The following is a 12,641-nucleotide window of genomic DNA, read 5'->3' as shown; positions in this document are numbered from 1 at the left end:
TTTCTGGAGCACCTCAATGGGACCCTCCCCTTGTGCTTCTGATCCCTGAGTAAGGAATTATCTGTGCCCACTGAGCCTTTCCACTTGGCACCTCCTCTACCAGAGCCGTTTCTGGCTGTTGTGCACTATTTACAGGGGCTGCTGGCATTTTGGTCAGCGATGTTGGAAGCCTTTGCACGGTGCATCTGAAGGGACTGGCTGGCCCCCAAACACAGCAAGACTCTCACTGGTGGTCCTTTTCCTTTTCGTGTAGGAGATTCTGGGCCTGCAGCTTGGGATCAGCGATCAAGATGACCATCTGTTCAATGGGTCGACTCTGGAGAATGGCCATCCACTGGAACAGCCTGCAAAGGAACCCAGGCAGCAGAAGAGAGCTGGCTTAGGGGAAGACCTGGATATTCTGTGAGCGTCTGGTGGGGGAAACTATTGTGTTGGCTCCCTTGAAAAACATCTCTGGGCCATGAGGTGGGAAGGCTGAGAGCATCTGCTCTCTCTCCTCTCCAGTCTGCTGCAGCTTCCCTGGTCCCCTTTTCTCCCTCGCTGTCTCTGAGAGAGCTGCACTGAGCCATTGCACGGAAGAAGGGAAATGCCTGGGGTTATCATGGGGCTGGCTTCTGCGTAGGCTTGCACATGCCTGTGCTGGTTAACATGGTGGGTGCAGATCGAAAGCTTGTGGGGGTGAGAGAATGTGGAATTCTCTGCCCCAGGAGAGCCACTTGTCCTGTCTGCCCCCTTCATAGTCGCTTGATTGTTTTCTCTCTCTCCCCTCTTTGGTTGGTTGAGCTGTGGTTCAGTTCCCTTCACACCTGTTGCTTTTATCACATTTATCACTACCACTGCAGTCTTGGACACTAATGGAAACACGGGATTACAATCCTTCCATAAAACAGTGGAGAAAAATAAAACAGGGAGCTGGTGGAGCCTTTAAATGTTCTGAGACAGGGTGTCAGCCAGAAGGCCTGCAGATGCAGGCCCCAGAAGCTCTTTATCCAGCCCTCAGGCTCTCCCAGCACCAACACCAACTGCTCTCAAGTGCTGTGCTGTGGTGTCACTGATAAAAGGGCAGCTCGTATTGTAATTGGCCTCTCCCATATCTTGAAAATACTGTGATTTATGTATTTTCTGTCATTTGCAGCTAATGAGTTCCTAAGTATGAAAAAGTGCTTGTTTCTGGTCATGACCTGCTTAACGATGTCACTTCCTGCTTCACAACATCACTCCTGGCCCTCAGCAGGCACCATGCATGCTATTCAGCTCACTGTATGAAACGAGTTTGACACCCCTCAGGAAGCGAAGGAGCCCCCGATAAACATGTTCCTGTGGTGGCAGTCTTGGCTACCTGCGGACAGTCGAGCAGGGAGGGTGAATGTCCACTGCTTGTAAACTCTTGGATTTCCTGTCTCCCCACACACCAGGGAGAAGCAGAAAGGAGTCCTGCCGGCGACTTCCTGCTTCAGCCAGGCCGTGGCATCCTCCATGAGCGGCACCAGCCCCTTGCCAATCACCACCTCGGCCGGGGTGGGGAGCCTGGTTCTCAAGACGGCTCACGTCGTGGTGGAAGGGAAAAACAACTTTCTGAGGCCGGTTGCGAATGGCAAGATGGTCAATAGCTGAGAGGCTGTCTGCTTTCAAGTGCTGCGTGGCCATGCTGTGGAAGCATTTACATTTTGTTTTACATATATATAATGTATATTTTTTTTAAGAAAAAACTCTTGGGGTCATCTGTTTCCTGTGGACTCTTTGGTACATCCGGGCCCCTCTCATGTTTCACATCCTGCGAAAGCAAGAAAAGGAAAAAACCACACCACGCCGCCCGTTTTCCTGCGAGGCCCTGGCCATCACTTTCCACGAGTGGTTTGCAGTGGGGACTTTGTCTTGCTTTGAGCTTCAGAGCGGCGTCTTCCAGAGTTGGTGGCCGCTCTGGGGCGCCCACGGAGCTGCGTCTCGTCTTGCGGCGGCTTCTCTTTTGAGCCGGCGGGACTCACAGGTGGCGCACACTTAACGGGAGTCTCACTAACTTATTTTTTGCCTTGTTTCATTTTCACAAGAGAGGAAACGGCGCCTGGCTGCTGCTGCTGCTGCTGCTTTTCTTCAGCGGTGGAACTTGGCATGCAAAATAGTGTGTGCACGAGAGAGGGGGAGGGGTTGGGGATCTTCTGAGTGTAAAACTTTTAATTCAGGGTTGATCGTGTTTTGTTTTCCTCTTTGGCTCGCACGGCTGCATTATACGCAGCAGAGCGTCACTTTCATCTTCTCACTCTCCTGCCCGCCCTGTCCCCCCACCCTTTTTCCGCTTCAGAACTTGGTATTTCCCACATATCAAGCAACTTGCCTGTGTACAAATTCTAGATTGCAAAACCAAGTGCCTGAGTTTATCCGCTTACATACTGGGTCCGTAAACTGCTCCAGGTTGCAAGGAGGCCTGCCGCGTTCCACTTTTTGGTACGTGATGCGATCGCTGTGAGTGTGGCCCCTCAGCAGAGCCCCAAGTGGCTTGGCGTCTAGAGTCTTGCAAATCGGAGCCGGCCAGATACCTGGCACCAGGGGCAGTGCACCAATTCCCACCCACTGGTGCTGCTATCTCTTAGAGTTGTCACCAAGGGAAGAGAGAAATGGAGCAGACAAGGAAATGTGGAGGGGAGGAGTTTGGTGAACTAGAGCACCAGAAATTGAGACTCAACCCCCCCCACTCTCCTCCCCCTCCACACTTACTTCCTCTTCTGTTCTTCTTTTCCTTTTCAAATCCAGGGAGCACAAAGAGATGGAGGCCTGGTGGACGGGGCACTGCCTGCCTCACGGACCGGCCGACCCTGTCACAGATCACCCCCTGCAAAGATCGTGTCTGTCGCGTTTGCACTGACTAACAACACAGTGTCACTGTGGCTGTTCTTCTGAAAATTGATTAGCAGTTCCTTAGACACCCGTGTCATTGTGTTTGGTGGTCGTGTTTGTGGACAACCTTGGCATTTGGGGTTTATTACTAATTAACTTTGACAGGCCTTGAACTTTATTAACAGTATAGCTTTAGTTGAGCTTGTACAGAACAGTGAACAAAAGTGTCCTCTTAAGATGTGGTTTTTAAACACACACACAAAGCAAACCATTAACTGACTTAGAACACAAGCCCACAACCTCCTCAGCTAGTGTTTTAGCTGTATACTCTTTTCTCTGACGTTAAATCCCAGGCGCCTCTGAAGCTGGAGGAACGAGAGGTCTCTGCTTTCTGGCAAGATAAGTTTCTTATCATTTCTCCTCTGTGGTTTTTTCTTGTACAAATTTTCTTTCACGAATCTGACATCTTCTGTCTCACTCGTTTTTTCTTTTTTCTTTTTTGATATGTTAATTAACTTCCGTGAAGTTGTTTACTCTGATAATTGTACTGGAACATTGTAGCCAAGCGGGTGCTTTTGCCACAAGGGCTCTTCTTGCTAGCAAACGACTTTGCAAAGGAAACCAGACGATCATGTGAACTGGCGAAGCGGAGTCAGCCACGGAGTCAGGTTGCTGCTCTGCTTGTGCAGGATCAGGCTTCTGTTGTTGTCGTTGTTGTTGTTGTTTTTAAAATACTATCTTGTGCACAGTGGGGAGGGGTGGGCGGGAGGGGGGACTGACATTCCCTGAGGGTTCCGGATCTAACTTGGATCAATCTTTTTAAAAAAGAGAATTTCCTGACTTGCAGGGCAGGGTCATGCAAAAACTGTACTGTAAATATAAAGTTGGCATCCAAGGACTGATATCTTTTTAAAAACTATATTCCAGTCACGCTGTGGAAGCTCTTACCTGCTTATGTCATCCCTGAAGTGCAAAGAGCTGTTTGTAATATCTCAGCCAAGCCCCTTTGCCTCACTTCCTTGGCGACCGTTTCCGGAGCGCCCCATCCACCCTTTGCCAGGAGGAAGCCACGGGGAAGTGGTCAGGATGTTCTCTTTTTGGTTTATTTCTCTTTCTTTTTTAAGGATCTCTTCATCTTAAGCTTGTGACTGTTAACAAAAGTTTGATGTGGAATGTCAGACGTTAGTATACAGTCTTTGTGCTCTCACGCTAGCCTTGCTAGTCTGTATATACAAATTTATATATTACATTTGAAATGCTTCCAGACATTTTGTTTGCGCTAATGATAACGTCAAGAATATATATATAGATATCTATATAGATATATATGCAAACCAATATCTCTTTTACATGGATATTTAAACAGCGAGATCTTCCATGTTGAAAGTGATGTGATTTTAAGGAAAGGTGACAAATTATTTGCTATTTTGTTACAAAAATAGAGGAATATAAAGGTCTAAGAGATGGTTCTTTTTGCCCTCAGGGAAATAGCCCTCTGTGAACCAGAATGCCACTGGACATCTTCAGCACAATCTGAGGGGGAATAGCTAATAACCGAAACAGAACTTGGGCAGTTTACCTGTTAACTTCTAGAAATTTCTGCAAACAGAGAACTCCTTGGTTGTGCTTTGCTGGAAGGGGGGTGCGTGGGAGAAGAATGTTTACAGCTCTCTGTCCGTTTGTCCAGTGGCATCCCTTTGGTGTTAGAGAAGCCCTTCTTGACCAGCACGCCGAAGAGCAGACCTGAGGTTTACACGTGTTGTCTTGCGCTAGGAAGAGCTCCTGTACTGCAAATCTTGCTCACACTGGCCATATATTTCACAGGAGGGTTCTGGGGTTGTGTTTAGTGGACAGCAAGCACGAGAGCCACAGCAGGTTAAAAACCAGGTGCCATCTTTTCTCTGTCAGCCTTAGCAGCCAAGCAGGGCCAGCCCCCCCCCCCCAGGGGAAGTCCAGTTCCATTCCCACTCACCTCTACTGATCCTCCTCCACCACTTTTCCTAGATTGGGAAAGGAAGAGGGAGATGAAGCAGAGGTGTGGAGAGCGGTGGGCTGGAGTCTTGGAGGAGCAGAGCCAAGCATATCACCAGACCCGGGGGGGGGGGGCAGGATTTTGCACATGATCTTAGGTACCAGGAGGCCTTGAGTTGGCCCTGCAGCCAAGCATTGTGATCATTCTGACAGCTTTCACAACACTGTTTGTCTGGTGGAAGTGACTTGCAGAAAGCCCAGCCTTCCACCATTGCTTGTTGTAAAGGTGCTCTCTCTCTTTATCTGTGCTTGGGAGTGGTGTTGAAAAGGAGGGCTCTTGACTCTCGCAGTGCATGAGAGGTGGAGGGGGGAGGGAGGTGCAGAGGTCAGGGCTGTCTGGCCAGGTAAGCACACAGTGTGCTTAACAGAAAGGCAAAAGGGCTGGAGATGTGGCCTGGTTTATTCCAATCAATTCCAAAACCTTTATTGGCATGAACAACAAATTAAAAAAAACACAATAAAATACAATACGACAATAATAAGCAATACAATGGCTGTGCTGCCAAGGAAAAGGTCACAAAGAAAGGAAAAGGATAAAGGGGGAAAGGCAAAAAATAAAATCATGGTAGAGGATTTAACTTGGAGGCTGCAGATAAAAATTCTGCTACAGCACTAGTGGTGTCAACAACCGAGTCACTCAGCCTGGTTTATTCTTGGTGCAGTGTAGCAGAGAGGGGCCTGGCCAGAGAAAACTGATTTCTTTCCCAGGACTCTGCATTTTCCTGGCCTGCAGTTGTGAAGGGTAAATCAGGGAGGCACATTCCTACTCCCTCCATCCCCCTCCTCGCAAAAAGTGGCAGCAGTAAACCATCAGCCTCTTGCTGTACATTTCAGAGACCCTCACAGTGAGGACATTCCTCTGTATTTAGGGACAGGAGTTGCAAAGAAGGAACAGGAGGAGACAGAGGCCTGGTGGGGCATCCTGTTGGAGTTGGGGAAGAGGGCTAAGTCAGAACTCCTAGCTAATTTCTTGGTACTGGGTGGGGGGGGGGGCTGGCACATCACATAATTTGGGGCTTTGCTGGCAGAGCCGTACATCGCGGAGACTTCCCCCCCCTCCAGAAAGCAAAAACTTCTACCCACCCACACACTTTTTGTGAGGCTTTTAATGGACACTCTAGCTACTTGACAAGAGTGTGACCTGCAATGAATTCTGGCTGCATTTATGATGCCGGAAGTGAGGACAGAATCCATTTTGCACAGATCCCAACACCCGCATATCCAGAGGAGTCCTGGGTTGGCTTGTCCAAGGCATGGGAATGCATGCGTTTTCCTTATCTGGGCAGACAAATACATTATACTGTAGTTGTGATACAACACACATGGCTTTTCTCAGTCTGCACACACCCACTGTGCAGAGTATTGTGGCTTTTGCTTTGCAGAATCTGCTGTCTGCATTAAAATACTGTACACTGCATATTCTTTTCCCTGGAAGTTACAAGGAAAGAAAAAAAACACTTAATTTTTTTTCTTGTTGCGTTGATTAACATTTATAAACTTGCTTAGCCTAGAAAGTTTGGGAAAAGAGGCCTGTTTGTCAATTGTACAACCGGTTGTGAAGCTCTCAAGTGTGAATATTTTTACGTCTGTATTAGACATTTTCTTTGCAAATCTATTGTTCGATTGAAATGTAAATGAAATTAAAAGATGGTGTACACCCATCATGTATATTAAAAGCAGACACCATCGCTACGATGGACTTAATGCTCATTTTTAATGGTGCATTCTCAGCTTCTATTTAAAAATATAATTTAAAAAAATCTGTAACATGAAATGGGGGGTATATTTGGGATGGGGAGGGGAATGAATTCTATTCCGTTTAGTTCCATTTTAAATTTCCAAATTGTATTGTTCTCCCTTTTTGTGTTACAGGAATAGGATTTACAGGGGAAAGCTTAGACCGTACGGTCTGTATTTCGGGGGTGGGCAGGTTGGAAGGTGGGGTACGCTTTGTGATTAGCCTGAATAGCGGAGTGATGAATTCTGTACGTGTGTTTTGATGTAGCACTGAAGTGAAGAGAAAATTAGCTTTTGGGCTGGTCACAGACTTTTAGCGAATCGTGGTTTTTTTCAGTGTTTGAGAGAGAATTAATAGAAAATAAAAGTTTGCCGTACTTGACATGTCTTTGCATGCCGTAAAATAAAAATTTTTTTGTCCACTTAAAAGTTGCCTTGCTGTTGTTTGTGAAGCACAGATGGTCCCTCTGGTGGGGGGATTTTTGTTCTGTGTGTGTGTGTGTGTGTGTGTTCAGGTCTACAGACCACCCTCCTGATATGTGCAGAACTTGGGCTCAGTTGACTGCTGTAAGCTGGCCTGAGGGGATCATAGCCTGTGCCTTTCATGAGCCAATAGACAGCCCGTCTGAGTTGGTCTGAGCCAATAGTTACAAAGTTTTGTCTGAGCCAATAGGCTCACTTGCTCAGTACCTTGTAACAAGCCCTTGAGAGTTGGAGGACCAAAGGGAAAACTGCGGCAGGAGAGAAGGCTGCAGTACCACAGGAGGAAAGGTAGAGGGCTGCCGTGTGCAGAGCCACTGAGGCTATAAAAGGGGCTGGAGCAGCACAGAGAGCCCAGAGACCACTAGGGAAGGGCTGCTAAGAAGAGCTTCGAGATTGAGCTGCAGGAGCTTTGGGGAGCATCTGCAGAGATCTCTAGGAAGGAAAGCTGCAAGATGTGAGCTGGAAGAGACCAAGCTGCAGCCAGGAGCTGAGGGCAGAGCTACTGGAAGGAGCCCTGAGAGCCTCTTGCTGGAGCTGAGAACCAGAGGGGAGCCTCTGTCAAGCCTCCAGCCCTTGACCTGCTGCCTTCTGCCTGCCTGAGGTCCTGTCTCCATCCGAGGAATTTGAAACAAGGTCTTTCCATTGCTCCTAATAAAAAGCTTTAAACTGAGTTTGGTGCCAGTGGTCTCTTTTGGTCCTGCATAACACCTGTTAGGACCCCTCCAGGAGGGGGCGCCCTCCTGACGCTCCCCGCTCTATTGCTGAAGCCAGGTGAAACTCCTCCCCTAGCAGGCTCCATCCCCTGGCAAGAATGGGAGTCTTCCATGGACGTCCCAGAAGGATGGTTGCAGCACGCAGGGGCTGGTGCCGGGTCCAGGTGCCAAAAGGGCCAGAGGCAGCCTTGGTCTTCCCACCCGTACAGTGGGGATAAGGGGGAGCCCTCCTGCATCCGCCAAAGGCCCACTGGTCTAGCTACCTGCGCCTCGCAGGGGCCTCGGGGGAGCGCAGCAGCAGAAGGCCTGTCTGTCGGGGAGTGGCTGAGCCGCGCGGTCTAGGAGCCGGACTCCGGGAGGGGCGTTTGCAGCCCCCCGCCCAGCACTTCACGCAGCGTGGCCCAGGTCGTGCTGCAGGACTGCGGGCCTTCCTCGGCCTCCAGCGCTGCCTGTCCCTCGGAGGCAGGGAGGACGAGCAGCTGCGACAGAGAAGGGTCTCCTGCGGCGCGGTCGGCGAGCAGAGCAGGAGACGCGGAGCTCCAGTAGAGCGGGGGGGGGGGGGCTGAGCGACCTCCCCCTCCCTCCCTTCCCCATCCCGAGAGTCGGATCCTGCTCTCTGCGGGTGTCTTGCCAGCGCAGGGCTGCAGCACTTGGTGCAAACGCACAGCAGCCCCTTTCCCTGCGGCTTTGCCTTCTCAGCTGGAGGCAGAAGGACAGCAACTTTAAGCAAATTAGCTCCCCTTCTTTCCCCCAACAAAGGACCCTGGTTCTGCCCTGCTCAATCTGGAGCCCAGGTCTACCCAAGCAGGTAGACCTGGGCTCCAAGTCCCGCAAATAGCCACAGAGGCCTGAGGGAGGACATGATTGAGACATACAAAATTACACAGGGGATGGATGGAGTGGATAGCGAGAGATACTCTTCTCCCTCTCACATAACACCAGAACCAGGGACAGCCACTAAAATTGAGTGTTGAGAGAGTTAGGAGAGATAAAAGAAAATATTTCTTTACTCAGTGTGTAATTAGTCTGTGGAACTCCTCGCCACAGGAAGTGGTGATGGCATCTTACCTAGATGCCTTTAAGAGGGGATTGGATAAATTTTTGGAGGAAAAGTCCATTATGGGTTACGAATCACTCATGATAGGTATGTGCAAACTCCTGATTTTTGAAGTAGGCGACCTCAGAATACCAGATGCAGGGGAGGGCAGCAGGACGCAGGTTTTGTCTTGTTGTCTTTTGTGCTCCCTGAAGCATTTGATGGGCCACTATGAGATACAGGAAGCTGGACTGGATGGGCCTTTGGCCTGATCCAGCAGGGCTCTTTGTATGTTCTTATGTAGGCTATAAGCTCAATTGGGAGCCCAGGTCTATCCAAGCAGGTAGACCTGGACTCCAAGTGGGAGCCCAGCTCCACCTGCCCAGCAAATAGCCACAGAGGTTATAAGCTCAATCAGGAGTCCAGGTATACCAGGCTGGTAGACCTGGACTCCGGAGCCCAGATCTATCCACCTGGTTGACCTGGGATCTGAAGGTAGTGCTCATGGTCTCCCCTTATACACTGGATCCAGCCTTGATTCTAAGGAGATTCAATTCTACTAGGTAGATTTAATAATTCAAATCTTCTGTACTTTGCTTTATAAAAGTAATGAATATTGTAAAAAACTCACATCCCAGTGGCGTTGCTGTATTTGACTGGCATATCTTTCCTCTGGCTTTTATGTAAAGTAAATAAATTTTGTTTTAGTAGGTGTCAGTGCGTCAGCAATGCCTCGTCGGCTAATGAAAGGCTTTCAATACAAGCAAATACTGCCTGCATCCCAGTGATATGTCTTACTTTTGCAGGGATGCAGGCCTGTGTATCGCACTGGTGTGTAAATGAAAGGATATGCTGCGTGCTATTTCTGTGTAGGCAAGACATTTCATGTGGCAGGCAGAGGTGCATTTATTCTATGCCAATGATCGTTACATTGGTTTACAGATAACGAATGCCTCTTTCAAACACACCCTAAATTTGAGGCAGTTATGGGTCTTTGATGTTTCTCCGTACTTATCCCTTCATTTTGCTCACCAGTATAGATACCCAACATAATTGCCCCCCCCTGAAAAAGTTGCCCCCCCCACCTCTAGAATCCTGGCTACAGGCCTGGACCAGGGAGGTTCAGCTGGTGCTGCCGGTCCGGCGGGGCTCCTGGAGGGGAGGCCGGCCGGCCTGCAGAGGAAGGAGCTGCTGTGGGCCAGGGCGGTGGCGCCTCTGAGCATGTGCAGAGAGCCATGCAGGGGCACTCCTGCCCACCCGCCCGCCCCCGCACTCACCAGCAGCCCCCCCCAGCAGCAGCCAGCGCCTGCAGCACATCCCGCCCGAGAGAGAGGCACCCTCCGCCTTCCTCTGGCCAGAGCCCAGGGGGCTGCCTGGACCACATGCCCAGGCGCCCACCCGTGCGGGGGCTGGCTCCCCAAGCAAGGCTGCTGCGACCCCTTCTTCCTGCCTGGGGGGCTTGCTAGGAGTCCAGCCCCCTTCCTTGCCCTCCAAGTGGGCTGTGACTCACGGGGCAAGGCTGGTTCATGATGGGGGGGCAACCCTGCCCCCCACTCAGCCATCCTTCCCGAGGCTGCAGCTCGGTCCCTGGCAACCAGCCCAGCCCGCTCTGCACTCAGATTCCCGGGGCGTGGAGGCATCGCCACAGCCTGCCTTTGCCCCCTGGTGGCGGCTCAAAGGGCACGCCCAGAGCCCCTTGCAGGCTGGGAGGGGGCTCTTCATGGACCCCTGGAGCCCAGCCTGGGGCATCCCACAGCGGCCCCCCAGGAAGCCCACAGGCGGGAGAGAAGGGCACCCCCACCCTGGGAGGCAGGCTCTGTCCGATGGCTGTCCTGGGTCTCAGCCCTGAGACCCTCTTCCTGTGCCCAGAGGGCCAGCAGCCTGGCCAGGGCTCTCAGACCAGCTGCCCCCCGCCATGCCAGGCCTAATCTCTCCCTCCCAGACTCTCCACATTGTCCAGCCTGAAAAGCGCCAGGCAGAGGCGCTGCCATTAATTGCCGTTTTATGTCCCCTCCTGACAGCCACATTGTCCCTCCCAACAGGCTCCATTGTGTCCTCCTCCGGCTGGTGGACACGGCCCAGGCCTGGGGGGGGGGGGGCTGGCAGGCCAGAGTGCCTTCTTCCCTGGCAGACCGGGGTCGCCTAGGAACGCCACCCCCAGCTTCGCCCACGTCCTCCCCTGGCAGGCACTCCGCAGCCTGGCTGTGACTCCTGTGCCCCCCCCGCTCTTTCCCGGCAGTCTCCCCCTGGAAAGACCCCAACATTCCCCTTCCAAGTGAAAAGCCATGACTACATTTGTGCCAGGGGCAGGAGGGGGCCCAGCCCCAGACCTGCTGCCCAGCCTGAAGTGGCCAGGTCTGGGGCATGGGGAATTCAAGTGGAGTCCTGACTTTCATGGCAGCCCAGGGTGGGGAGAGTTCACCACCAGCTCAGCCACCTTCAAGCAAGTGGCAGCCCCTCCTGTCCCAAGAATAGCAAACAGTGGTTGACTGCAAAGGTCTTGGCCTCTGCCTGAGGCTCTGCTCAGTGTTTGAAGCCGTGCTAGTTAGATGCGCCCGTGGGAAAGTTGCTAACAGCTTCTCAGGGATGTGGGAGTGGCCGCCCTCCCCTCTAAGAGAGAGATGTTCCAGGGTGGCTTGGTTAGCCAAGGACACCTTGATTGGGGTTTGTTCCAGCTGCAGGTTTCAGGATGGGGGGGGTGACCCTCCATGAGGGAGTAGCTTTCCTGCACGTCTGCCTCTTGAAAGTTTGGCTGGTGCCCGTTTCTGATTCGTTGCTGAGCTCAGGCTGGTTATAAGAGTCACCTGTTTGGAACATCCTGTCTTTAGTTCTTCCCTGGCCTTTGAGACCTGAGCTTTGACTGCTCTGCTCCCAGCTGGACCCACCTTGACTGCAGCAGGGCCCACTGACTGACTGAGATCTCTTGGTGTAGGACTTTGGGTGAGTGATATTTTTGGTGCTAGGAGTTGGCTTTGATTTTAACTCTTGGTGTGTTCTGTGTGCTCTCTGTCTAAACTCCTAGGCTTCTACCTAAGCAAAGTGCCTGTCTGTGTTACTCCTGCCCTTTAATAAGTTCTGTCTATGTCCAGCTGTGTGGATTACTGGAACTAAGTAAGGAGGGCACTGGTGGTAAATGGGACTGGTTTCCAGTGATTTGGCCCTGTTGAAAAGCCGAGTGGGGACTGTGGCTGGGAAGGGCAAAGTGACCTGTTGGATGGTCTGTGGGCTCCTCAGACGGAGAGAGCAAAGTACCAGGAGGGCAGAAGCTGGTGGGTCAATTGGAGGGTGACTGAGTTATTGCCCTGCTAATTGCCTGACCTGTGTGAAAAGCTCTCTGGCGTCCCTCTGACACCTTCCGCTCCCAATTCCCTTCCCCAGCAGTGGCCCAAGGGCTGCAGCTTCGGACTGGCTACTGTGCAGGGAGAGTCCTGCTCTGGCCGGGTATTGACCCACTACTTGCCCCCCCCAACTCTTTCCCAAGACCCTGAAACTCCCAGAAGCTGTGCAGCATGGCCTTTCCCAGTTTGAAGACACACTTGGCCAACAGTCTGAGGCAAAGAGGCAAAGAAGGAAGGCCCATAGCCAGGGAGACAGACCAGGGACAGACTGCATTTGCTCCCAGTGTGGAAGGGATTGTCACTCCTGAACCGGCCTTTTCAGCCACACTAGACACTGTTCCAGAACCACCTTTCAGAGCGCGATACCAGAGTCTTTCGAGACTGAAGGTTGCCAACATGTGAACATGGGATGGGGATTTAGTTTAAATAAATGATGTTTACTGCATATTAAATATAAGGAGGCACCCAAAC

The 12,641-nt window shown here is 51.4% G+C and overlaps 1 protein-coding gene across 1 annotated transcript in view; it reads left to right on the top strand.

Annotated features, from left to right (window-relative positions):
• Positions 1-7,019, top strand: part of RC3H2 (ring finger and CCCH-type domains 2) — a 30,803-nt gene extending 23,784 nt beyond the window's left edge. Inside the window, exons 20-21 of the mRNA XM_066610582.1 lie at positions 254-402; positions 1,416-7,019. Coding sequence (XP_066466679.1) covers positions 254-402; positions 1,416-1,614 — 348 coding nt within the window. The 3' untranslated portion in view covers positions 1,615-7,019. The remainder of the gene's footprint in view (positions 1-253; positions 403-1,415) is intronic.
• Positions 7,020-12,641: the final 5,622 nt, after the last annotated feature.

The sequence above is a fragment of the Tiliqua scincoides genome, chromosome 16, assembly GCF_035046505.1.
Source record: "Tiliqua scincoides isolate rTilSci1 chromosome 16, rTilSci1.hap2, whole genome shotgun sequence".
In the NCBI taxonomy this organism is placed as follows: domain Eukaryota; kingdom Metazoa; phylum Chordata; class Lepidosauria; order Squamata; family Scincidae; genus Tiliqua; species Tiliqua scincoides.
This window is presented reverse-complemented; position numbering and strand designations above follow the sequence as displayed.